Source organism: Maniola jurtina, chromosome 11 (assembly GCF_905333055.1).
Source record: "Maniola jurtina chromosome 11, ilManJurt1.1, whole genome shotgun sequence".
NCBI lineage: Eukaryota > Metazoa > Arthropoda > Insecta > Lepidoptera > Nymphalidae > Maniola > Maniola jurtina.
In genome coordinates, this window is record NC_060039.1 from 1,010,922 (window position 1) to 1,038,882 (window position 27,961).

The 27,961-nt window shown below is 39.5% G+C and overlaps 2 protein-coding genes across 3 annotated transcripts in view; one reads left to right on the forward strand and one right to left on the reverse strand.

Moving 5' to 3' along the window:
- LOC123869389 (protein croquemort-like) overlaps positions 1 to 27,961 on the forward strand; it is a 38,971-nt gene that overhangs the window by 9,884 nt on the left and 1,126 nt on the right. Inside the window, exons 6-12 of one of the 2 annotated variants that reach the window (XR_006796882.1) lie at positions 4,017 to 4,225; positions 4,828 to 4,936; positions 5,379 to 5,539; positions 5,956 to 6,060; positions 7,230 to 7,377; positions 8,008 to 8,172; positions 10,822 to 10,827. Coding sequence is in view for 1 of the 2 variants with exons in the window: in XM_045912287.1 (XP_045768243.1) it covers positions 4,017 to 4,225; positions 4,828 to 4,936; positions 5,379 to 5,539; positions 5,956 to 6,060; positions 7,230 to 7,377; positions 8,008 to 8,121 (846 nt within the window). In the remaining variant the exon portion in view is untranslated. Of the gene's footprint in view, positions 1 to 4,016; positions 4,226 to 4,827; positions 4,937 to 5,378; positions 5,540 to 5,955; positions 6,061 to 7,229; positions 7,378 to 8,007; positions 11,055 to 27,961 lie in introns of those variants that run through there. The other variant, XM_045912287.1, reaches the window with a different exon arrangement.
- LOC123869403 (protein croquemort-like) lies at positions 11,717 to 27,869 on the reverse strand. Its single transcript, XM_045912310.1, has 11 exons — positions 27,769 to 27,869; positions 22,003 to 22,122; positions 20,938 to 21,117; positions 18,792 to 18,917; positions 18,206 to 18,415; positions 17,427 to 17,635; positions 16,777 to 16,885; positions 16,122 to 16,282; positions 14,558 to 14,662; positions 13,969 to 14,116; positions 11,717 to 11,987 (listed from the first exon to the last, which is right to left on the reverse strand). The coding sequence occupies exons 2-11, from the start codon at positions 22,114 to 22,116 to the stop codon at positions 11,865 to 11,867; spliced, it is 1,485 nt and encodes a 494-aa protein (XP_045768266.1). The 5' UTR covers positions 22,117 to 22,122; positions 27,769 to 27,869; the 3' UTR covers positions 11,717 to 11,864.

Below are 27,961 nucleotides of genomic sequence, written 5' to 3' on the forward strand. Positions count from 1 at the left end.
ATATTTAAGTAAAAGTTTCGTACCTACAGACAGCAATAGCACCCTTATCACAAAAAAATAACGTTCTAAGTAATTTCGTTCACATAATTACCTTATACCTACTGTGCTACTAGCATTGATTGATGAAAATGTTGAAATATCTAATCTTGCAGAAATATTTGTGTAAAACTTGACATGTTACCTAAAATTGTTAATTATTCATTAGTTGTTAATCTAGATTTTAACTAGCACTCCGACAGTTTGCCTGGACAGCAAAAGCGTCCACGTCGCCCCGCCTTCGATTTAATACACTCTGCCCTCTGCTAGTCAGAGGGACACGCGGAGAAACCTCCCCCTCTGCCAGGTCATTAGCCATAGCCAACAATATCCCCGAAGAGAAATTAGTAGCACTGTTACCGAGGCCACCGGCCCGAATACTGCTCTTCCCCTCGGACGTATCCAAAAGGGACCAGCAGCACCCAGGCATACTGGGAGGTTACTTGGCTGGCACACCATCCCGTTTGGCCTCTTTCGTTATCCCTGAACAAACCGGAAAGTAAATGAATTACGACAAATACATATTCAAATATTATATGCAAACAGTATATAATTAGATTATTATCGTTCCATGATTACAATAATGTCGCAAAATGTAAGCAACATTTGGATGGATGAATCATTTTTATCATTTATTTACTATGCACTCTGACCTTTTACCCTCGGATGAGTTATCGTATTATATGTGTCACTAAACTTATTAATACTTCCATAAAATGTAGTCCATCTATACTAATTCCTAATCTATACTTAATAGTTAGTATAAAGGTAAAGGTAAGTGTAAGGGGTAATCCCCAGAACTAATGATCCGATACTGAATATTTTTTCACTGATAACACAGAATATTATAATAGCTAATAGGTACATTATCACCAAGTGATGAGAACTATAAATTATATAAGCGAACAAAGTTAAAAAAGCTAGTGTTTTAGGTAAATAATAAAGTGAATATAACAGATACAGTACTGAATCTGTTAGCAACTAAATAGAGTATTCGTATCCTCTTCTTATTAATGTAATATGAAAAGGACAGACACAGTTTGACAGCTTTTTTTAAATTTAGAGCTGTCAAACTTCGTGACTTTAGCTGCTAGTCGCGAGCCTACTGTTCAAATGTGTTGTGAGAGTCTTTAAATGTAAAATTCATGTTCCGTCCTTTTTTAGCAATTTTAAAAGGAGGAGGATGCAGATACTTTAAATTTAGTTTAGAGACGAACATCAGAATCGGCGTCAGTGTGAAAATTTTTATTGAGTAATTTTTAAAGCGGTGATAGCCAAGTGGTGAAGACTTTGACCTCCTATTCGGATGGTTCGGGGTTTGATCCCGGGCACGCACCTCTAACTTTTCGGAGTAATGTGCGTTTTAAGCAATTAAATATTACTTACTTTAGCGGTGGAGGAAAACATCGTGAGGAAAGTGGAAACCTGCAAGCATCAGAGTTCTCCATAATATTCTCAAAGGTGTGTGAAGTCTGCCAATCCGTACTTGGCCTAATCCCGTCCCATTCTGAGAGCAGTCCTCAGTAGTGGGCCGGCGATGGGGGGTTGATCATAATTATGAGATACAAAATTTCATCGAATTCGTTAGATTTGGTTTCAATTAAACAAAAATAAAGGATAATTTCTAAAGAAAACCGGTAGATATGTCACCTTGCTTCGGGGCTCCACGATATTCATCTATAGAACGACTTAAGTCACTTTTCTCTCCATACATGGACATGTTATGTAAATAAGCGACCTTGAAGTAACGTCACAGACATTCTATTTAAGTGTGTTGTAAATATTATTGCATTAATTTTGCAATCAGCATAATGTAATTTGGTTAACAGATTTTGTTTATAATCCAACAAAATGAATAGTAGACATGTGCCCGGTGTTTCTAAGAATTAAAATCTGTTAATGCGAGTCGGACTTGCACACGAAGGGTTCCTTACCATCGTAATCACACTTCACACTAATATTATAAAGGCGAAAGTTTGTATGTGTGTGTGTGTGTGTGTGTATGTTTGTTACTCCTTCACGCAAAAACTACTGGACGGATTTGGCTGAAATTCGGAATATAGATAGATAATATCCTGGATTAGCACATAGGCTACTTTTTATCCCGGAAAACCAAATAGTTCCCACAGGATTTCGAAAAACCTAAATCCACGCGAACGAAGTCGCGGGCGTCAGCTAGTACTTTTTAATTTTATTAAATTTTCATGGCGGCCATTTTGTGTTTAATTATAGCGGCAATAAAAATACACATGCGGTGAAAATTTCAACTCTGTTCCTGTTACGGTTCACGAGCTACAGCCCGCTAACATACAGACAGACGTATGAACAGTGGAGGCTCCGCCCACCAGGCACCAACAAGCTATATCGCTTCGATGAAAGATTACGCCAGACCAGTACGAGTATAATTGCCTCAGTACGTTTTCGATCGAAACGCATAACTTTCGCTTCTTGTATAATTCTCACTTGCGATGCATGTTATTCAATCCGTATGCCTATTCATATTAACATTGTAAATGCGAGAATGTGTCCGTCTGTCTGTATTATCTTTTCAAGACCAACCCTTTTAACTGATGTTGACTAAAGATTAAATTAACTTGAAAAATCTGAGTTCCTGTCGGATTGCGGAAGTGCGTCCGTCCGTTAGTTACCTTTTAACGGCCAACCCTTTGATGATAGATCAAATTAACTTGAAAAATCTAAGTTCCCGTGGGATTTAAAATACTCAAGTACCTAAAAGCGGACGAAGTCGCGGACATCATCTAGTCTTACCAATTTTAAACTTAAAGTGAAAGTGTGGATGTTTGTTACTACTCCGTACCTCCGTAGGGTTCCGTACCTAAAAAGGAACCCCTTTAGGATCACTTTGTTGTATGTCTGTCTGTCTATCTATCTGTTTATCTATCCGCCTGTCCGTCTGTCGTGTCTGTCAAGAAAACCTATAGGGTACTTCCCGTTGACCTAGAATCATGAATTTTGCTAGGTCTTATAGTACAAGTAAAGAAAAAATTCCGAAAACTGAATTCATCACGAAAAATATATTTAAATGTGTTCATGAAAAAATAACTATACCAAATGGGGTAGGTATCATATGAAAGGGCTTTACCTGTAAATTCCAAAACAGAATTTTATTTATTTTTTGTATAATAGTTTAGATTTATCGTGCAAAATGTCGAAAAAAATATCCGAGTACGGAACCCTCGGTGCGCGAGTCTGACTCGTATCTACGCGTACAAAATCGCGGGCCCATAATCTAATAGGTAAGTATAATAGTGATTCATCCGTTTTCCTGCTAGATATTCATTATCAAATGACATACCTTTGATTTTTTAAACGACCTTGAAACACTATTAGTTACTAGATATTGCCAGTCATGCTGTTTTTCACTATTTTTAGGGTTCCCTACCCCAAAAAATATGGAACCCTTATAACTTCGATGGCTGTTTGTCCGTCGGTCCGTCCGACTGTCTGTCAAGGCTGATCTTCTCAAGCGCTGGTAGAGGTATCAAGTTGAAATTAATATCAAATAGGTCTCGGTGTCCTAGTGCTGTAAAAATAAAGCTTTAAAGTCAACGTAATCAAAAAATACTATTTTATATGTCGCATATTTAGACACGGGTAAATAAATCAAAAGTAGGGTACGTAGCCACAAATCCACGATTTTCAGATTTTTTCCTTTACTTGTGCTTCTAAGACATAACGGCCTGTCTTTCATGGTTCTAGATCAACGGGAAGTACCCTGTAAGTTTTGATTCCCTTGATGGGTCTTGACAGACACGGCAGACAATAAAGTTCCCTAAGGGTTCCTTTTTTTCTCTGGGATTATAGAACACTAAGATTATCTTTTTGCGATTACATATCCATCTTTGCAGTTGGAGATATCTAAGAAACAAAATGATTATACGTTCCAAAGTACGGATCCCTCGGTTCGCAGTCTGACTCGCACTTAGCCGGGTTTTTCATTCATTCATATTTCCTTCCAGCGCAACCTTTCCTTGGAGTTCGACGGTGTTTTCCTCATGAACACGGGAGCGAGCGACTTCTCCCAGCTGGGTAACGTGGAGAAATGGAAGAACTCCAACACAACGGTGTTCCGGGACGAATGCGGGGAAGTGAGAGGCTCTACGGGGGAACTGTGGGCCCCAGAGCTTGGCCAACCCGAGGTTACGATCTTCGCTCCTGATATTTGCACGTGAGTCATGCTTCCCTGGTAATTTTATCTTGAATCAAGAGCGTAAACAGTTGTTCAGGGGCGAATTTAGTGAAGTGAGAAGCTCTAAGGGAGAACTGTGAACCCCCAGAGTTTGGCCAACCTGAGGTTACGATCTTCGCTCCTGATATTTGCACGTGAGTCATGCTTTCCTGATACATTTATCATGTATCCATTGAGCGTTAACGGTGTTCAAGGACAAACATGGTGTGTGAGGAAGGTTTGTAAGAGGATGTTGGATCCGTACGCCAACGGAGATCACGATCTTCATGTGAGTCGTGCTTCCCTGGCACTTTTGATTGGCTGATGCCTGCGACTTCGTCCGCGTGGATTTAGGTTTTTAAAAATCCCGTGGGATCTCTTTGTCTTTCCGTAATAAAAAGTAGGCTATGTCCCATATAATATGTCAATATGTACCAAACTTCAGAAACGGTTTAACGGATGGACCGTAAAAAGCATCTTTTGCATTTATGATATTTGTACGGATTCAAACTCTTCGTTCAGAAATGGCATAATGTTGGTAACACAACGTAAAATGGCGCCTGTTACCGTCGGAATAAGGTGTATTTTGCTATCGTCCGCAGATATATGGTGCTCTCCAAAAGTGGACCAATCACGATACAGGGTATCGAGGGAGTACAGTACGCAGCCAATGACTCTTTGTTTGACAATGGGCACAATTACCCTCATATGGTGAATATATGTTAACTATTTTATTTATTTAGTTAAACACTATCATAAATAATATATGTATTTTTTTTTTTCATTTTCTACACTTTCCAAAAAACCGGTCAAGTGCGAGTCAGACTTGCACGCGTGCCATCGTATAAGATATTTTAATATTTTTATGTGCAACACACACCAACAACAAGTTAATGACAACAGCGCCATCTATATGCCATTTAGTAAATCAATTTTTTCTCTACATTTTCTAACTACAAATTCTCTGTTTACGGTGCGTAGTGATAATATGGGTAGCAATTACTTATTTTATTTTTATTTGCACCAGAAAGTTGTAACAATAAAGAGAAAAAGAAAGAAGGAAACACTTATCTCTACAAGAGACCTCTACCAGTGACCCTTGGCAGTTACTTGTTGGTTTAGAAGAAGATTGACTTAAAAAAATGTATTTCAGGCATGTTACTGTGATGCAGTGAGGGACGAGAACTGTCTGCCCGCGGGCGCTTTGAACGTTTCGGCGTGTCGCTTCGGCGCTCCGGCCTTTGTGTCGCAACCGCACTTCTACAACATGGACCCGCACTACGCGAACAAGATTAAAGGTCTCAAGCCCACCGAGTAAGTCTTTATGTCACATTATGTCTTTTAGCGTTTCGCTCTAATATTCTTATAAAAAAATAATATAAAAAAATGACGTAAGATTCAAGCGCATTTTTGCAGTCAGATTTATATGGGAAAGGCTAATCCATATACATCGATGGTTACATCAAAAAAAGTGGGGGCCTCCCAATTTTATTTGCTAGTGTATGCATGTCAAATGAAAGAGGAGAAAATTCTGACTTCATGAATGTAATGTACTTCAACATTAAAATATACTAAGCGACGGAAAAACAATTTTACTATAATATTTCAGCGTTTATTAAGACAATCGCTTTACTTAATTGATGATTTTAATTACTTGGTGATTAGTCTTAGGGTCTAAAAATTATTTTGGTGAGCATTTAAATTGTACCCGTCTTTACCTTTTTTGCCAGGGACATGAACTTCAAGCTAGCGCTAGAAATGTATACGGGCATGCCGCTGCAGGTGGCGGCGCAGCTACAGATCAATCTACTAGTCAGACACGTCACAGCCTTCACGTGAGTTACGTCACATTACAGTACATCATGATCAACCCATTGCCGCCCCACTACTGAGTACGGGTCTCCTCTCAGAATGAGAAGGGTTTAGGCCATAGTCTGCCACGCTGGCCCAATGCGAATTGGCAGACTTCACACACCTTTGAGAACATGGAGAGCTCTCAGGCATGCAGGTTTCCTCACGATGTTTTCCTTCACCGTTAAAGCAAGTGATATTTAATTTCTTAAAACGCACATAACTGAAAAGTTAGTGGTGCGTGCCCGGGATCGAACCCCCGACCTCCAATTCGGAGGCGGACGTTCTAACCACTAGGCTACCACAGCTTTTTATACATTACAGTACACTTTTTTTAATTTATAGACTTCGCTTGCCTGCAATCAGACCTGCTGGCAAATGATCATGCAGCCTAAGATGGAGCGCGCTTGGCTAGAAGATGCCTATTCACTCTTGACTTAAATGTATCCATATTAAAAGTGGAGAGAAAAACTCATGCAAGAAGTGCGTTCTATATCCTGGCTGTTCGGATTAGAAACGAGGAAGCAAATCGCTTAAAGATACATAGATTTGTATATGTGTACAAACCTGGCCACTTGCGCGATGTCATTTTGTTCGTCCTATACCTACTATTCTATATCAATTTACGCTAATATAATTTTTGTACCACAAAACATTCATAGTTACAAAAAAATCGGTGATTTCCACGACCGGCAAACTAGAAACCGTAATAGGCTCGCATATCCTACGCTCCGCCTCAGGAAAGTGGGAAAATCGTTTGTGGGAATGAGTGTAATATTTTATAATAAAATTCCACAATCAATTTTAGACTTGCCTTTACACAAGTTTAAAAAATCTATTAAAAGTATGCTCCTGGAAAAAGCTTATTATACAATCGAAGATTATGTAAATGACAAAAAAGCTTGGATTTGATTCGCTCCAGCAATATACGGCGCTGCAATTGCTTGTATACAGTATGGCATATTATTGTAAATTGTACATTTGAAAAGAGCGACCGCCGAGTGTCTTGCTGGTTCTTCTCGGTAGGAACAGCATTCCGAACCAGTGGTAGATTATTTTGACGATTCAAAAGCACTTGTAAAAGTTTAATTGAATAAAAATAATTTGAATTTGAATTTGAATGTGTGCTAATCTATTTTCTTTGTTTCTACAGCCTAAACAACCAGCTGCCAGACCCTGATACCCTGGTACCAATGTTCTGGTTCCGGCAAGAAGTCATGATGGACGACCATTTCTCCAGACTTGCGAGGTTTGCGCTCAATCTGAAGAGCGGGATGCCGTACGGGTTTTATGCGCTCACGGTATGTACCGGCAAGAAGTCATGGTCTGGTCTGGTGAGAGGCTTCGGCCGTGGCTAGTTAACATCTTACCGGCCAAGCCGTGCCGCCAATCGATTCAGCGTTCCGGTATGATGCCGTATAGAAACCAAAGGGGTATGGGCTAAATAAAAACTGCCATACCGCTTCCAGGTTAGCCCGCTTCCATCTTAGACTGCTTCATCACTTATCACCAAGTGAGATTCAGAGATGCAGTCAAGAGCTAACTTGTATCTGAATAAAAAAATTAAAAAAAAAGGTGCCATCCATTTTCCCATTGCGTATTTATACTACCTACACACAATCCAATACCAATAACTATTTGCCTTATACTTGTAGTTGGTGATTTAGTATTTTTTGAACCTACAATGTATTGCATAACTCGGGTAGTGCCCCGCCTGGAACGCGGCATTAACCCCGCAGCACATCTACGCAACGTTCGTTGACCTCTAACGTCAGCCAGATTGTGAACATGTTTGTGAACTTCTAAAAACAGATTTTTTTTCGCATTTTCTTTTGTAGAATCTTATGAATAAAGTATCAGTACTATAATGTAATTATCAATACCCTGTATAGTGTATGAATTATAGCATTAATGGTTGATTTTTGTTTCAGGCGATTGGAGTGGTACTCCTCATAGCAGGCATTGCAATCTTAATACGCAAGCTGCTGCGCTCGTCCGAAGACCCGCCAATACTGACTAACCAACAGGACGACATAGTGACGTAGTTAGCTACAATAGGACGAAATAATGACGGAGTTATTTACTAATAGGACGAGATAATGACGAAGTTAGTTACTAATAGGACGAGACAATGACGAAGTTAGTCACTAATAAGACGAGATAATGACGAAGTTACGGACGAAATTAAGGGTAGTGATCAATGATATTATACATACGCGGGCTGATGGCCAAAATTGTGTTTCTTTTGACACGCGTGTAATGGCTTAGCGCGATATGTCCGATAAAATATGGGTTCCTTTTTTCGTATTGAGGTACGGGACCCTAAAAAATTATTGAAATTTAAAAAGTCTTAATATTGTAACACCTTGTTTATACTGCGTAGTTTGATATTTCCAAACATTATGGCATTTTGCGTTTTTGGCGTTACACTTGTTTGATATCTTTCACTATCGTAAAAATGCCAAAATTTTAACTTTGACATTTTGCGATTTTGGCGTTGTGTATCTAAATGAGTCAAAGTACGTATATCTTAGCCACAGTAACGTAGTTAGGAACTAAATATAATAAATTGTTATATTTTGAAAATGAGATACGATATTGTAGTAGTTAGGAATCAACATTAGGGGCATTTTTATGGATTACAGTTTTACACTCACCATTTTACTGGAGACGTTTAAAAGTCACGATTCGCAGCACACGACAAATCGTCAACTTGTTTTATCGTGGTGACAAAGTAACCATTCTTACAGTTAAAGTACGCCAGATTTCAACCAATGGTTAACAAAAGTATATGAGGCCATGAGAACCATAGTGTCCTAACAAAATTTTCTGCCATATGGAGAGTATGATTCAAAACTGTTAAAAATAATTTTGATTAAACCAGAGTGGCCTAAAAGCCAATAAATATTCAATACATGTCAGTTTATAATTCAATTTTGAAGTTGCAACCCGCAATAATATGTAAAATAGACCACAATGGTTTTAGCTCCAGCTTAATAGGTCTATATGCTAGCTCCTGCTGACTAAGCCACTATGGTTGTATGTCCAGCTAATTAGGCCAATATGGTTCTAGCTCTAGCTGATTGGGCCAATATGGTGCTAACTTCAGCGAATTAGGCCGTTATGGTTCTGGCTCCAGCTGATTGGGCCAATATGGTTCTAACTTCAGCTGATTAGGCCACTATGGTTCTAGCTCCAGCTAATTTGATCACTGTGGTTCTAGCTCCAGCTAATTCGGCCACTGTGATTTTAGCTAAAGCTAATTAGGCCACTATGGTTCTCATGGCATCTCATAACAATAATTATAAATAATTAATTGTAAAATAAGTCAATAATAATATTGGTGCTATATTTTTCTGTTGATTGTAAATTATAGAAAATGTACATAAAAGCTAGGTATACTTGTTAGATTTTATTTAGTAGCTTAAATCTTGTTATGTCAAGATGTGAGGGCGACTGCCCACATATTTTTTAAACCTATACAGCCTTAATATTATATCATTAGTGATACTCCAGGCGATGTTTGAACTAGCGTTAATGTTTTATTTTCTTGCCACGGACCTTTTATTTATGCTATTTTTGATGAAATTCGTTCATTGCCGGCCTAAAGGTCGATCGCACTTTGGGTGCGTTTTCGTACGAATTAGACTCTAGTATAAGTATTTTTTAAGTCTAGTCCAGTGTTACAAAGTTCTGATTTCGGAATTCTTTTTTTTAATATAAACGTGAATATATGTATGCACGATATTTCGTCACTATGTATAGTGCCCCGCAAACCACTTGGACCTGAAGAGTAGTGGGAGAAAGTTGGCGAATCCGGGAAGCGAAAGTCGACGTATCACCAATAGCGTGCACCCGCCCTTCGCCAGCCAATCACGTCAATGCTCAAGTTGTTTGCCGGGCACTGTACATGAAACGTGGTCACATTTTTTTCGGGTTTGACCATTGTCTTATTTTTTTTAGAAAAATTTCTGTACGCTTGGAATTGGAAAGGGAAACGTACTTGAAATTGTACTCTAAGTTTATTTTGATTTTATGAAAGTAGCAAAATATTATCTCTTAAACCTTATTGAAAAATAATTCATTTCTGTGGTCAGCAAATAGCTACTACATACACACACGATACTGGCGTCGACACTGATTTAGTTCGCTAAACTAAATTTAGAGTAATCAGCACCTTTTCCTTTTTGATATTGTACTTATAAAAAATGGAAAATGAATTTTAAATTAACAACTTGTGTTAGTGCTTCTCTATGAAAACACTATGCACAAGACCCTAAAGTCACGAGATTTTAAGTTTTAAATTAAAATAAGTTTGTCTGTCCTTTTCTTATTACATTGGTAAGAAAAAGATGCGAGTACTCTAAAATTTAGTAGCCATCAGAATCAGTACCACTGTCGTCGCAATATTTGCCCAAACCTTTATCGGACTATAGATATATATAAATAAAAGAGCGTTACGTCATTTTAAAACATATTTTATTCAAAAGTAGGTCTTATGAGAAAATCTTATGAGTTAAATGTTGATATTATATTGCTATGTACTTATTTTATGTGTAAAGACTCGATGCTTGCATTGCATTCCTAAAGCTCAAGACACATTGGCGGAAAGTCAACTGTCAAATGTTTACACAGTAAATTGAACCTTAACTCTACTAGGTAATGTAAAATTTGTGTGGAGCAAATTAAAAGAGAGCGTTCACTTTATGTACCTATTCAGAAAAGACACTTTGAGTTGACTCTCCTTCATTGTGCCTAAGGGTGCATTTCCACTAAAGCGGAGTATCATTTTATTGTCTCAATAATCTAATTGGTTGGAAACATACGTCCGCTTCAGTGGAAACGCACTCTAAAGATTGAGTAGCTATTTATAAGGTATTTTGTAGTACATGTACAGAGATATTAACTTTTTATAATGTTGTATGAGTATTAAATGCAAATACATTGTTACATTGTAATAAAACATATTTTTTGTAAACATGCATTTTTATTAAATCACAATTTTGATAGACCTTTTAAGAGACAGTACTTAAACGAACAAGATACTTTTTCCTAAAACATATTTTTAATTCTATCAGACTTTCTAAAAAAAAAAACAAAATATTTTAGTACCTACCTATAAGCTAAGTACTTGATTTAATTTAGTTAATTCGAATCTCTTTGGGCATGTAACCTGAGGACTTTCAGGTAATTAGTTTTCCTCTCGATGTTTTCCTTCACCGTTAAAGCAAGTGATATTTAATTGCTTAAGGGCACGTAACTCCGAAAAGTTAAGAAGTGCGTGCCCCAAAAAAAGAAGCCGATATCTGAACGACTAGACTATCATCGCTATACATCTACGAATACACACAAAGTGATTTGCTTCCTCGTTTCTAATTCGAAACGCTAGGATATGGAATCTCATTTCGGCTTCAGTTTTCCCCTCCAATATACTCTTCAATTAGTCAGCTGAAGTGGCAGTGGGCTGGCCATGTCTGTCGCAGAACCGATGGCCGCTGGGGCAGACGTGTTCTGGAGTGGAGACCGCGTATCAGCAAGCACAGTGTGGGACGACCTTCAACCCACTGCACCGACGACCTTAAGAGGGTAGTGGGAAGTGGGTGGATGAGAAAGGTGGAGAACCGTGTGTGGTGGCGCGCTCTTAGGAAGGCCTATGTCTAGCAGGGGACGCAAAAAGGCTGATTGATTGATTGATAGACCCTTCAAGTCAAGAAAGAACAGGCAAGCGTGCTCCATCTTATGATATGCTGTACAGTAGAAAATGCGTCTTAACAAATAATAATTAATATTATCTTGCTTGGGTTCCCAAAAACTTCTTGGACGCATCAATATCGGCCTGCTTGACTGGCATCATAATGGAGAATCTTCGAATTTTGTACACTCCGCTCACGATGAGAGCAAGGCCAATTATCTGTAACAAAAAAAAAATCCAAAAATTCATACTTCCGTAAAATTAATCCCATATAAGGGTTGTTTTTCTTTTTGAGGTGCGGAACTCAAGAAAACCGGCCAAGTGCGAGTTAGACTCGCTCACTAAGGGTTCCTACTCGAGTATTTTTTCCAACATTTTGCATGATAAATCAAAAACTGCATACAAATAAATGAGTTGTTCTTGAGTCTATAGTCAGTCAGTAAGTTTCTTGTTCTAGACAACATGAAACTCACAACAAAAGCATAAAGTCCATACGGCAGGCCGTATCGCACGCCGAGCGCCGCCTTGGCGAAGTCGACGTACTCGCCGTCCACCTCGATGTCCTCGCGGAACCAGAACATCGGCAGCAGCGTGTCGGGGTCCGGCAGCTGGTTGTTGAGTCTATAGTCAGTCAGTTTCTTCTTCTAGACAACTTGAAACTCACAACAAAAGCATAAAGTCCATACGGCAGGCCGTATCGCACGCCGAGCGCCGCCTTGGCGAAGTCGACGTACTCGCCGTCCACCTCGATGTCCTCGCGGAACCAGAACATCGGCAGCAGCGTGTCGGGGTCCGGCAGCTGGTTGTTGAGTCTATAGTCAGTCAGTTTCTTCTTCTAGACAACTTGAAACTCACAACAAAAGCATAAAGTCCATACGGCAGGCCGTATCGCACGCCGAGCGCCGCCTTGGCGAAGTCGACGTACTCGCCGTCCACCTCGATGTCCTCGCGGAACCAGAACATCGGCAGCAGCGTGTCGGGGTCCGGCAGCTGGTTGTTGAGTCTATAGTCAGTCAGTTTCTTCTTCTAGACAACTTGAAACTCACAACAAAAGCATAAAGTCCATACGGCAGGCCGTATCGCACGCCGAGCGCCGCCTTGGCGAAGTCGACGTACTCGCCGTCCACCTCGATGTCCTCGCGGAACCAGAACATCGGCAGCAGCGTGTCGGGGTCCGGCAGCTGGTTGTTGAGTCTATAGTCAGTCAGTTTCTTCTTCTAGACAACTTGAAACTCACAACAAAAGCATAAAGTCCATACGGCAGGCCGTATCGCACGCCGAGCGCCGCCTTGGCGAAGTCGACGTACTCGCCGTCCACCTCGATGTCCTCGCGGAACCAGAACATCGGCAGCAGCGTGTCGGGGTCCGGCAGCTGGTTGTTGAGTCTATAGTCAGTCAGTTTCTTCTTCTAGACAACTTGAAACTCACAACAAAAGCATAAAGTCCATACGGCAGGCCGTATCGCACGCCGAGCGCCGCCTTGGCGAAGTCGACGTACTCGCCGTCCACCTCGATGTCCTCGCGGAACCAGAACATCGGCAGCAGCGTGTCGGGGTCCGGCAGCTGGTTGTTGAGTCTATAGTCAGTCAGTTTCTTCTTCTAGACAACTTGAAACTCACAACAAAAGCATAAAGTCCATACGGCAGGCCGTATCGCACGCCGAGCGCCGCCTTGGCGAAGTCGACGTACTCGCTGTCCACCTCGATGTCCTCGCGGAACCAGAACATCGGCAGTAGCGTGTCGGGGTTCGGCAGCTGGTTGTTGAGACTATAGTCAGTCAGTCAGTTTCTTCTTCTAGACAACATGAAACTCACAACAAAAGCATAAAGTCCGTACGGCAGGCCGTATCGCACGCCGAGCGCCGCCTTGGCGAAGTCGACGTACTCGCCGTCCACCTCGATGTCCTCGCGGAACCAGAACATCGGCAGCAGCGTGTCGGGGTCCGGCAGCTGGTTGTTGAGTCTATAGTCAGTCAGTTTCTTCTTCTAGACAACTTGAAACTCACAACAAAAGCATAAAGTCCATACGGCAGGCCGTATCGCACGCCGAGCGCCGCCTTGGCGAAGTCGACGTACTCGCTGTCCACCTCGATGTCCTCGCGGAACCAGAACATCGGCAGTAGCGTGTCGGGGTTCGGCAGCTGGTTGTTGAGACTATAGTCAGTCAGTCAGTTTCTTCTTCTAGACAACATGAAACTCACAACAAAAGCATAAAGTCCGTACGGCAGGCCGTATCGCACGCCGAGCGCCGCCTTGGCGAAGTCGACGTACTCGCCGTCCACCTCGATGTCCTCGCGGAACCAGAACATCGGCAGCAGCGTGTCGGGGTCCGGCAGCTGGTTGTTGAGACTGCAATCATAATATTATTTCTCATAGAAATATCAATCTATATCCCTCTGGGCCGTATAAACCTGCACCAAACCCGCATTGTATAGCGCGCAAAACTCTGGTCGATGCCCCACCAGCCACCTACGACGCGGCATTGACTTCGAGTGACCTGTTTACGGAATGTTCGTTGACTTCTAGCCTCAGTCAGATGTTTTATTTGCAATATATTGTGACATTTTAAAAAATACAGGATTTTTAAATTATTTTTTCCTACTCTTATCACCTGTCTTCGTTTTTGCTAGCGTTCTGGGTACACCTTGTATATGAGAAGGTGGATGGATGGGGCCGCTGGCATAGGTGGTCGACGACCGTAGCGTGTGGAAGTCCTACTGGACTAGAAGATCGGTGGATGATGATGCTCTAACAATATAACTAATCCTTTGAGGTGTTTCAAGTTTGTACCTTATGCCAGGTATGTGCCTGACGAGAGCGTTGGCCTGCAGCTGAGCGGAGATGGCGAGCGGCATGCCGGTCACAGGTTCAATCGACATCCGGAACTTGTGCCTCCTGGAACCAAAGCAATATCAAAAACCGGCCAAGTGCGAGTCAGACTCGCGCACCGAGGGTTCCGTACTCGGGTAATTTTCCGACATTTTGCACGATAAATCAAAAACTATCATGCATAAAAATAAATAAAAATTTTGATGTACATGTTTTTTATTTATTATTATCAATCCGTGTAGAACCCCCTAAAATTTATTGTTTTTTTTCTAATTTTGTGTAAAATCACAGAATACAGTCATCTACTTACCAAGTTTCAACAGTATGGTCCTTATAGTTTCGGAAAAAAGTGGCTGTGACATACGGACGGACAGACAGACAGACAGACAGACATGATGAATCTATAAGGATTCCGTTTTTTGCCATTTGACTACGAAACCCTAAAAATTTGTCCATCTCGCAGGAATTCGGCCACGATCAAGTCCCTTTCTTTAAAACATCACCCTATATTGGGGGTTCGGAACCCTTCCTTTCATCATAAATGTACTAGCAGGCAGTTTGGACCAATTATTGGCTCGAGGATCGTAGTCGTCGTAACACAAGGAACCTGGAAGGCAGCTTATAAAGAAGTTTTTTTTAACCCCCGACCCAAAAAGAGGGGTGTTATAAATTTGACGTGTGTATCTGTCTGTGGCATCGTAACTCCTAAACTACTGAACCGATTTTAATTTAGTTTTTTTTTGTTTGAAAGGTGGCTTGATCGAGAGTGTTCTTAGCTATAATCCAAGAAAATCGGTTCAGCTGTTTGAAAGTTATCAGCTCTTTTCTAGTTACTGTAACCTTTACTTGTCGGGGGTGATATAAATTTTTAATTTACCTACACTTGTTACCTAGACGTTTAATATGACGCAAGAAAATGCTGAGCTGTTACAACCCATTCGGGTGGTGTCCCAGATGAAAATTATATAGATTTGTATGTTTGTCTGTGACACCGTCAAGGAATAAATATTTTCTTTCTTTCTTTTCTTTCATTAGTCCACAAGACTTACTTTGCGCGTTCCTCGTACAATCTTTCGTAGCGCATAGTCAATATTAAACTAACTCATGTAAGTAGCTATTCTATTATATTAGTAGTTTGTGATGTGTCTACTGCTTAACAGGGCTCTCTCCGTCACTTAGTCCATACAATCGTAGTCCCAATTTCATTTGAATATTTGTCCAAAGTGCATGAAATTTTGCAGACATATCCTAGAAACTAATATCTGTGCCTGTGTTTTCGATTTTTCTAAAAATATGCAGTTTAAAAATTACAGGGTCTCAAAGATTTGTATGTGAATTTTTAAGACCGCGTAACTTTGGAACCGAATATTTTAACGGAAATGTATAAAACCACAGGCATAGTTCCCGGAGCGTTTCTACAAAATTCCATTGAGTATGATGGTTAGTATTCCAATGAGAGACGAACTACGTTTGTATGGAGCGAGTGACGGAGAGACCCTTCTTAAGATGAAGATGGTACACTCACTCGACTGGTCTGAGGCCTTTGATCTTGCTGGGGTAGTACGGGTCCATGCCCAGCATGTGCGGCAGAGTGACGAACGCGGGCGCGCCGTATTTGCATGCGGATACGTTGAATGCACCCGCTGGCATGCAATCTTTCCCTCGAACTTCGTCACAATAGCATGCCTGGATATTATAACAAACTAACTTTTATCTGTGACTTCATGAAACTAACAATTAAGTCGTTGTACCAATATACGTAATCATGAAAATTTATGTCAGCTACAGAAAATTTTAGAAGAAGTAATAATTATTTTTTATACAAACAAACTTTTTTTAAGGGTCAAATGTTTTTACCACTAGTCCCTCGCCTATCGAGTAGAACAAGCAAGAAACTCGGCGGTTGCTCTTTTCAAAAATTTCAAAGTGTTCCTCACTCTAGACGACCATCGATTGTTTGGAGCATAAAGACTCGCTGAAATTATTAATTTAGTTTTTTCGTGTGCTAAATTAAGATACATTGAGACAAAGATAAACAATTTAAGTATCATGACAAATACTAAACATAACTGACATTATTTATGCTGAGTAGTGGTGAAGCTAAAGCTCCAATCTTTCGTGATGAAATTGAATATACGAATAAAATTATTATTGAAGGTAAGAAAACCTTAGTCAAATACCTGATTAGGATATTTATGTCCATTGTCGAAGAGGGAATCATTGGCTGTGAACTCGACTCCCTCTATGCCGTGTTTCACAACTTTCCCCGAATAGGGTAGTGTCATATGCCTGCAATAAAGTAGTCATATTGAACAGGCTATTCAAATTAGGATACGGTTGAAATGGTTGTCCGAATACTGTACAAAACTCAAACTGGCGTAGATTTCTAGGCAAGCGCGCTCCATCTTAGGCTGCATCATCACTTGCTAGCAGGTCTGATTGCAGCCAAGCGCTAGTCTATATAATTAAAAAAAAAAAAAAAAAGATTATTCAACTTGTTGGACTGTGAAAAGCTAGTAGACAGACAGATATTTTCGCATTTATTATATTAGTTTGGATGGATGCCTTTGGGCAGCATCCCCAGTAGAGTCAGGTGTGTCCGAATCACTGAGGTATTTGGGGAGAAGGAAAATCCCCATGATTTTCCTTCTCCCCAAATGAAAAAAAAAACAGCGAATATGTTGCTTCGTTTTTAAGTGCCACAATTCTCCTGCCGAGTCCTGAATGTGGCCGCACTGCTTCCGATAGACGGATCTATTGAAGTTCTACCATGGCTCCATCTTACAAAGAGGAGGATGAAGAGAGAGAAGTAAAGTCTAAGAAATCTCACGTGCAAAGATCAGCAGCGAAGATGCTGATCTCCTGCTGGTCCGTCTCCAAGTGCCATAGCTCTCCCGCTGAGCCCTGGATGTGGCCACATTGGTTCCGATAGATGGACCTGTTGGAGTTCTGCCATCGCTCCATCTTGCCCAACTTGCTGAAGTCAGAGCTACCAGTGTTGATGTTGAAGAGACCGTCGGCATCTATTGAGCCATTTCTCTGGAAAATTCCAAGATTTTCTTGAAGTAGATATATATGCTTTAGTTTGGGGGTTACCCCCCTTACTTCGTCAAAACTGAAGCGATTACATATATCATTGGGAAGGTAGTACTGTCATGGCTGGCCCCATTTTTATTTGATGAAGATATCCGGAGATAAAGGATGGAACTCTGAAATAGTAAATCAATGGAGTTTATTTAAGGTTAGATTTTAGAAGGTGTCGGGAAGCTAGTGGATGTTGAAATGGAATATTTCATCATTACTCGCTTCCATATAGAAGAAGAAAAAATTGTAAAAATCTAGACTTTTCCATACCTTATAAAACCAACCAAAGCTATCAAAAAGTGTTGTGTAAGCATCGATATGGTAGGCACTTATTAGTCACAGTATCTTAATCTTGCCCCAAGGTCCAGAACATGTAACTAGTGTGATAGTTAGTTGGCACATTCCTAACATCATGCCCACGAAAATCTTGCCAATTTAACGAAGATAGAGAACTGCAGAACTCCTCAGAAACCAATGGAGTTTAAAGTTAGTCTTCGACAAATTAGTGTCTGAGTTTTTTCTTACCTTATAAAACCATCCGAATCTGTCAAAAGGTATGGTATAGGGCAGAGCAGGTATCTTGCCCACGAGATCCAGTACCGGGTCTCGGACTCCATCGAACAGCCACGAGGAGGCGTTGGCTGTCACGAACATGTTGGTGTGATGCATCCTTAGCACCATATCCACGAAGATCTTGAGCATCATACGATCATTGCGGAGCGTATATGCGATCGTCTACAAGAAAATAGTGGGTTTCATTGGGAGGCTGTGCCTGTCTTTCATGGTGCTAGGTTTACGGGAAGTAGGTACCTTGTATAGGTTTCTTGACAGACACGATAGATAGACAGACAGAGAACAAAGTGATCTATTTACAAGTTCCTTTTTCCTTTTGAGCTACGGAGGAAGTCGGAACCCTAAAAACAAGACTTGGATACGTCATCGTATAATTTATTAGTATGGAAGCATAGACGTATAAACACTCTATGGAAGGTAATTTGTTAGTATGAAAGATAAGCTTAGATTAGAGTAAAATGACTAGTTTATTATAATTTAACAAAATTGCCCCTTGAAGGAGTATAATTTTAGTGATAAAAATCAAATGTTACTATACCGCAATAATAGGGTTTATTGTGGTGATGTTATCAGAGAGGTGTCCACTCGACTTCTCCGGCTGGAAGTACCAGAAGCGCTGATTCCTGAACGTCACCGTGCTGTTGTGGTTCCAAGTTATGTTCACCTGAAGACGAAACATATTATCAGCATCATCATCATTAACAACTGACAGACGTCCACTGTTGGATATAAGTCTCTTGTAGGGACTTCCACACGCCACGGTCTTGCGCCGCCTTAATTCAGCGGCTCCTTGCGACTCGCCCGATGTCGTCCGTCCACCTAGGGGTCTTTCAACGCTTCACTTTTCGGTGCAAGGTACTAAGCACGGGTCTCAGATAAGAAAGGTTTAGACCAAAGTCCATCACATCTGGCCAAGTGTGGATTGACAGACTTCACACACCTTTGAGAACTTTATGGAGAATTCTCAAGCTTGCAGATTTCCTTACGATGTTTGTGATGATTTTTAAAACGCACATAACAAGTTGAATGTGCATGCCCGGGATGACGATCATCGCTCCTTGGCATGGTATTTTTGAAGATTGCCCAGGGCCTAGGCAAACCTAGGTATGACGGTGTTTCAGCATTTGATTGTAGGTATCTATTTTATGAAATCTTTTATCTTACTTTAAAAACGCTCTAAAATACCATAGAATGATCACGAATGACTAAGTAATCATTGGGGACTATCTACTGGTACAATCTACATGTTTCAAGGGAAATCAATGCAAAAGTATTAATATGGTAAATTGCAACATTGCTTTTTATTAAAGTAACTTTTGCAAAATGCTTTTGATTATGCAAGCGAATCTATTGATCAATATCACTACAATATCACACAATTGATTCGAAATGCCCAAATTTCGTTTCGTTGATAGCCTAGACATTCGGCTTCTTATATTCCAGTGGTCAGGGGTTCGATCCTGGGCACGCACCTCTATCAATTCTTTCAAGATCTGCACTATGTATCTTTTTAATTAGCATGACGGTCATTTTGAAATTTTTATGACTAGGTAATTATATTGTTATAGCGGCAAACTTCAACGCTCTACTATTGCGGTTTATGAGATACAGCGCCCTAGCAGACGGACAGACGGACGGATAGGGGAGGCTGAGTGATAGTCCCGTTGGCATCCTTCAAGTGCTTCAAGTATGGAACCCTAATTATGGCGATGAAGTGAAATTAATTAACGAGTATGCGTGGCGATAGTGCAATTTATTGAGCGATTAATGAGTATGGCATTCAATAATAATAAAATCATAGTCAACAATTAAAATCTTATTAAAGTTGCTTCGTTTCGAATGATTGATGCCCGTTAATTGAGACGACAATTTTAATTTCGCTTTAGCACGCGGCGCGCGTCTCATATAAACTGCCTCTATACCTAAGAATATTATGTGTTCAATATGTTGGGCTTTAACTTTTTGCATCTGTTTCTCACCACTTCCCTCCTAATAAGTGAGAGGCCCCGGGTTTGCTTCCCGGCAGGGTTTAGAATTTTATAATTTCTAAATTGGTCTGGCCTGGCGGGAGGCTTCGGCCGTGGCTAGTTACCACCCTACCGGCAAAGCTGTGTCGCCAAGCGATTTACCGTTCCGGTATGATGCCGTGTAGAAACTTAAGGGGTAACTTGTATCTGAATAAATTAAAAAAAAAAACTACTTTTTTTCGCCCAAATAAAAAATATACCTACTTACCTACTTACTTATCTTTCCAAGGTGTATCGTATAACTTGTCGCCCTCAGTGCGTGACTGTAACCTGTACTTTGCCGTTTTTTTGTTTAAAGATTAGGTAGGAAATTGTTGATTTCTTTTGTAAGAAATTAAAAACTAATTTAAATACTTACCTAAGGTTAATTTTTTTCTAATTTGAGAATTATTAATAAGAACCGACAATTCTATAAAATAATTCTAAATTAAAACAAAAAAATATATAAAATGTAATTAAAATAAATTAAATCTAAAACCTCATCGAGGCATTCAAGTACCCAAGATGCTGGCAGCATTACCCCTTTGGATGGCCAAACTAATTCTTTGCCCAAGGTAGCGGCCAGCTCGATCCGTATATATCTCGATAACCCGTAGGTATAATATGCTGTAGATGATTCCTACCGTCTTTGAACCGCTTCAATGTAATTTTACTTACCTTCCGATTGATTTCTCGGAACACATAAGGCCCCATCTCCTTGACTTCCACCTGCACGTCCCTGCCCGCCAGGATGTCGTCCACGTTGGTGATGTTGAACAGGAAACATTCCATGTATATGGGGATGGGCAGCGCCTTCCAGATGTCGAATGACGTGGAGCCGTTCTTGAGGATCATCATCTGTTAACAAATCACATCACACTAATCCATACTAATCACACTAATATTATAAAGGCGAAAGTTTGTATGTGTGTGTGTGTGTGTGTGTGTGTGTGTATGTTTGTTACTCCTTCACGCAAAACTACAGGACGGATTTGGCTGAAATTCGGAATGGAGATAGATAATATCCTGGATTAGCACATAGGCTACTTTTTACCTCGGAAAACCAAAGAGTTCCCACGGGATTTCGAAAGACCTAAATCCACGCGGGCGAAGTCGCGGGCGTCAGCTAGTATTATAAATGCGAAAGTGTGTCTGTCTGCTAGCTTTTTATGGCCTAAAAGTTTAATTGATTTTGACGTTTGGTACAGAGTTAGCTTACATCCCGGGGACTGACATAGTCCTTTCTTAATAAGCAGTAAGCACCACTAAACTTGGTCAGGCTTTGTCACTCAGCCACTTTCTGTCTCCCTCGCCTATTGTATGCGTGCCAGAAATCATCGGAGGCGATCTTCGGAAAACTGGGGGAGATCGCGCACGCGTAGCGCTAAAGAGGCGGAATTGCTCGGATGTATGGCTGCGACGACGGAAAAGAGAAAGGAGAAAGACAAGGAAGAAGAAAGTGAGGTGAGAGACGAGGTGAGCGCGGAGGAGGAGAGGGAGAGTGCAGATAGCCACGCGCTCTATCGCTCATCATCACTATACCTGGACACCAACAGGCGACAGTCTGTGCATCGTGTGTCTGGTCTCGTTGGAGGCGAACTGCAGATAACTACGGGAGTTCACGCACACGTAGCACAGGAGGCGGAGAGGAAAGTGAGGAGGAGGACGAGGTGAGGAGAAGGAGAGGGAGAGTGCAGATAGCCACGCGCTCAATCACTTTACCAGGACACCAACATCACTCACTTGTTGAATCTTCGCGTGGAATATCCGCGGCCACGTCGCGCCGAGCAGCACGCCGACCCCGATGAACGCCAGGCCGCATGTTATCAGCCAGACGCTTTTCTTGCTCACCACCATTTATACCTAGACAACAATCTATTTTCAAACCCAAAAAGAGGGGTGTTATAAGTTTGACGTGTGTATCTGTGTATCTGTCTGTGGCATCGTAACTCCTAAACTAATGAACCGAATTTTACTCGTATTTAGTTTTTTTGTTTGAAAGGTGGCTTTATCGAGAGCGTTCTTAGCTATAATCCGAGAAAATCGGTTCAGCCGTTTGAAAGTTATCAGCTCTTTTCTAGTTACTGTAACCTTCACTTGTCGGGGGTGTTATAAATTTTTAATTTACACTTGTTACTTGCTAGAAAACGCTCCTGGAAAGTTTTCTAACTACTTTTTTATGTGTGAATCTACATTCGATTATTTGCTAATTCATCTAACAAACAGTATCAAGATACAAGACATACTTCATAATATTCTTATTCACATATAATAATAATAATATAGTTCAACAAAGAATAAAGCCCTTTATTTACTGAACTTAACAAATGAAGTTTTACATGGTATTGGTACAAAACTATAGAACCTAGGTATCATTCTATTAAATAGTACATTCTTTAATAACATTTACAACGAAATGCTTTCACTTTAAATAAGTACCCACTTACAACAAGGTACTTGTCACCTTTCACATACCAGTACAGTATAGAAATTATAAATTTGCAAATTGCCCCTGCCAGGAATCGGACTTCCATTTTATAAGACAGCGCCACTGTTCCAAATCGATGCGAAGTCATCGAAATTTTATTATTATTGGTACACTAATTAACTAGTCATCCTACTAATATTATAAACGTGAAAGTTTGTAAGTATGTATGGATGCATGATTGTTACTCTTTCACGCAATAACTACTGGACGGATTTGGCTGTTTGGAATGGAGATACGAGTAGATTATACCCTGGATTAAAACATAGGCTACTTATCATCCCAGAAAATCAATGAGTTCCCAAGGGATTGTTAAAAACCACGGGAACGAACTCGCGGGCATCAGCTAGTAAATTATAAACTACTTATTTAATTAGTTTTTTACGGGCTGTCATTATTATTGAACACTAGCTGATGCCCGCAGCTTCGTCCGCGTGGATTTAGGTTTCTAAAAATCCCGTGGGAACTTTCGATTTCTCAGGACAATGTCGCAAAGTTTTTCTATCGATTAAAAAAAAATTACGCAAATCGGTTCAGAAATCTCGGAGATTTCAGTGTACGTAGGTAGAAAAACACAACTCCCTTTTTAAAAAAGTAGCCTATGTTACTCCCTGGTCAATCCTCTATTTGTCTGTGAAAATCCCGTCAAAATCGGTTCAGCCGTTCCGAAGATTAGCCTTTTCAAACAGACAGACAGACAGATAGACAAAAATTTTAAAAACTCGTGATTCAGTTATGGTATCGTTCAAATAACCATATGAGCTTAATATGAGGTAGTTATTTCGAAATTACAGACAGACACTCCAATTTTATTTATTAATTATTAAAAAAATAATCCCACTAATATTATAAAGGCGAAAGTTTGTATGTGTGTGTGTGTGTGTGTGTGTGTGTGTGTGTGTATGTTTGTTACTCCTTCACGCAAAAACTACTGGACGGATTTGGCAGAAATTTGGAATGGAGATAGATAATATCCTGGATTACCACATAGGCTACTTTTTATCCCGGAAAATCAAAGAGTTCCCACGGGATTTCAAAAAACCTAAATCCACGTTGGCGAAGTCGCGGGCATCGGCTAGTTAAAGTATAAATTGACAAAACATTATTGAGTTAACTTTCATAATACTTTTAAGAAACCAAAATACCCTCTACAAGGTTTTGTGTGCCGACTGTCGGTACTTTTACTTAGGTCCTACTCGAAATACCTTAATATTACCTTCTAGCGTACAATATACCTACCTATATTATGTGCAAAATAAAAATCGCATGGCAACGCCACGCGGTTTTTATTTTATTCGTAGTGTATTGCTTTAAAAAAACCGGCCAAGTGCGAGCCTGCCTCGCGCACCGACGGTTCCGTATCTTACAGTTGTACTGTTTCGACATTTTGCACGATAAATCAAAAACTAAAAAGGCTCCCTCGGGCTTTTTAGTTATAGTTTTAGTTATAGAATTAGTTGTTAAGCTAGAAATAAGTACCTACTAACATAGTGTAAGTTATTTGTCATACTTACACAATTATGGGTCTAATGGCCTGAAATAAAAGTTTATTTATTTATTTAAAAATAAATAATATCCTATCTGTTTGGGTAATGTTTATTTTTTTTATTTCGTCATGTAATGAACCAGAATAATTATTTTAGTATTAAATAAATATTATTTATTTGCATACCAGGACCTGGTAGAATGTGTAAGGTGACCAAATTAATGTAAGACCTACTTGTACTCACATTCCAGAGAATAAACCATTATTTATTTACTATGTATTTATTTAAAGATCTTATTTAGATTGTGCAGGTAAATCCTTTTCGTATGATACCCAACTTGGTAAAGTAATCTTATTTTGAAAAAGTTAAAAATACTAATTATTCATTCTAATTTTTTTTATGTGATGCAACCACAAATTCACGGTTTTCGGATTTTTAACCTTATTTAGTATAAGACCAAATCTATCTGCCAAATTTCATGATTCTAAGTCAACGGGAAGTACCCTATAGGTTTCTTGACGGACACGAAAAATAGACAGACAGACGGACGGACTGATGGGCGGACGGATCGACAGACAGACATACAGACAGAGATACAGACAGAGAGACAGACAGACAGACAGCCAGTCAGCCAGATAGACAGACATTACAGACATACATCCTATATGGGTTCTTTATTGCGTCTTTTGAGGGACAGAACCCTAAAAATTCGATTGCACAATTTAAATCAATTAACATTTTCAAAACAACAACATTTACTTTAATAATAAGTACCTACCTTCGGTAGTCGTGTATAAAAATAACCTGCCCATGAAAATGTTTATAGGTTAGGTAGACAGGGGCGACCGAAATTGCCGGAGCACGTGGGTAATCTATTTCTCCTAACATTGTGTGAGACAGAAATCCACGAACCACACGAGTAGATATGGATATCTACTGGTGTGTACACTCGTGATTCTAAGTTAGAATCCTGAGCGTAGCGAGGGGTCCAAAGGCACAAAATACAAAAACTGCTATCGTGTGATACATATAACTTTTCACCTCAATAGCGAAAAAATACAAGATGTAAAAAATAATTATTTATTGGAACACTAAGAAATTTTTATATTCATGTATATTACGTGCTTATATGATAAAAGCAGTTTCTGAGTAGGTCTTCACACCTTTATTAAGTTTCCAACCGTGTAATTCATAGGCTTTCAAGTATTTTTCATGCGACTTTTCCGGAACAAAGTTTAATTCAGCGTTAGACACTGATTTCTTTATTAACTGATGGCGTTAAATTATCACTAGAATCACTCCTTTTATTTTTAAAACTTTTATTACAAATATCTACAAAGAAAATTAGATAGGTTAGACTTAGATTAAGATTTAAGACCTCATATACAATAATTTTTCTCTTGTTTTCCCACCATGTTTAATTAATTTTTTGTCTGCGTTCGGAGTTTCATAAAATCGACATAATTTTCTTTTATGTTTCATGTTGCGTTACAAAATTATAAAGTATAAAATACATTTTAACAAAAAGTAAATATTTTAAATAATAAAATAGATAGTTAAAAAAATTCTCGAAATAATATGTATGGGGTATGCAATATTATATACACCGAAAGTTTCTTGAGACTATGAATTGAAGAAATGCCAATCCAAAGCGTTCTAAATTCAAAACACATTTTCTCACTGTCACCCAGTGAGAAAAACGACTTTTGCTCACTGGTTTTGGGCAGCAAAGGCCCCTGTTTGAGCTAGAGAGGTAAAAACACTATAAAGATGCCCCGGTTGGCTCTTTCCTCCTCCATCATCCGCGCGGGTTCGAATGTTTTTAGTGAGTGACACGATAATTTTCATCGAAATCAAGCGCGCGAAAAGGGTTAAACAGTTTTCTGGGAAAAGTATTTTTGAGAAAAAACTACTTTTATGTTAACAACGTAAAGTTAGGTTGTAGATATAAAAGTAGTTTTTTATTCTCGAACGAAAAGCGTTCTCGAACACTGTCCGAACGTTGCCGTCGCGTCAAAATATATACAAGTATAAATTAAAAATTTATAACACCCCCGTTTGGTGAAGTTTACAGTAACTATAAAAGAGCTGATAACTTTCAAACGGCTGAACCGATTTTCTTGGATTATAGCTAAGAACACTCTCGATCAAGCCACCTTTCAAACAAAAAAAAACTAAATTAAAATCGGTTCATTAGTTTAGGAACTACGATGCCACAGACAGATACACAGATACCCACGTCAAACTTATAACACCCCTCTTTTTGGGTCGGGGATTAAAAATCGCTTCAATCACTATCAAGCACGTAAATGCTTGATTCAAGTATCAAGCAAACTTTGTAAACGGTCAAAATGAATGTTTTTAAGGCCCTTAAAAAGACGTCGTTCACTTACCTACGTAAGCGTTTGTTTTGCCAAAAATATTGTACTCCACTGACACAGATAAGTTTTATCTAGTTTTTTTTTTTAGATAATCCCCTTGAGAAGTTTTTAACTTATAATTTCAGATTTGTTTCACTTTCATTTCACTATTTCACATCTGATACCAACTTATTTTCAGTTTTCAAAACATTTAATGATATTGTTTTTTAGTAACTTAAAAGCTCTCAATACTTTCAAACATAAGTAATTTTACACTTTTGACCGGAGGCCCTATTTTAAAATACTTAATATTTGTGAAATCACTTTTGCTTAAAATTTAAACTTTAAACTTTTTTAAACGTTATATTATCACCCCTTTACTAAGTCAACAGAAATTTCTAATTTTTTTCAGTCTTTTTCACGATTTATTTCACTGTAAATGCCTGGAATCGTCTGGCGCGATGGTTCACTGTTTTCTCTTTGATGAGATTACGCGATATTATGGTTTGACCGCGCGCCACTCGACAGTTATCGATAGACTGCACTAGCGACTTTTTGATATTAAACTTTATTAACTAGGTCTGACTGTTTATATGTGGTTTATATACTAAGTATAGTCTATTTTTAATCCCAGAGACCAAAATGACGTTTCGTGTGTTGTCTGTTTTTAATGGTTTTTTCTCCGTCACTCGCTCCATACAAACGTAGTTCGTCTCTCATTGGAATACTAACTAATCATACTCAATGGAATTTTGTAGAAACGTTCCGGAAACTAATATCTATGCCTATGGTTTTCCAGATTTCCGTTAAAATATTTGGTTTCAAAGTTACGCGGTCTTAAAAACATACAAATCTTTGAGCCCCTGTAATTTTAAAACTACACATTTTTAGAAAAATCTAAAACACCACAGGCACAGATAGATACTAGTTTCTAGAATATGTCTGCAAAATTTCATGGACTTTGGTTGCTTAATATTCAAATGAAATTGGGGCTACGACTGTATGGAGTAAGTGACGGAGAGAGCCCTGTTAATAGCGTAATGTGGTGCAATCGATAGAATTATAGTGGAAGAATGTAAAGTAGGTATAAATGATAAGAAAGCTTGGGAATGAGATGTCATCAAGTTAGTTTTTTTATCATAGACGCGTTCTATACATCGATGGTCCTAAATGATACCTACTACTTACTACATGATACGACCCGTAGCTTGAAGCCTGGCCAGCGCTGAAGGAGTCTGCTTCATCAGGTGCCAGCAAGTCTGATAGCGACTGGTAATCTATAAAATTAAAAAAAAACAGTCGTTAGTTTGCTTTAGAACTAATGTGGCAACAGCTCTGCTTATCAGATATCCATTGAAGATTACTATCTA

Coding starts and splice junctions, on each gene's coding strand:
- LOC123869403 (XM_045912310.1), bottom strand. CDS start 22,116: ATGGTGGTGAGCAAGAAAAGCGTCTGGCTGATAACATGCGGCCTGGCG. Junction 18,918..20,937: donor TCCGAGAAATCAATCGGAAG/GTAAGTAAAATT, acceptor TTTCGTCTTCAG/GTGAACATAACTTGGAACCA. Junction 14,117..14,557: donor AGGCACATACCTGGCATAAG/GTACAAACTTGA, acceptor TTATGATTGCAG/TCTCAACAACCAGCTGCCGG.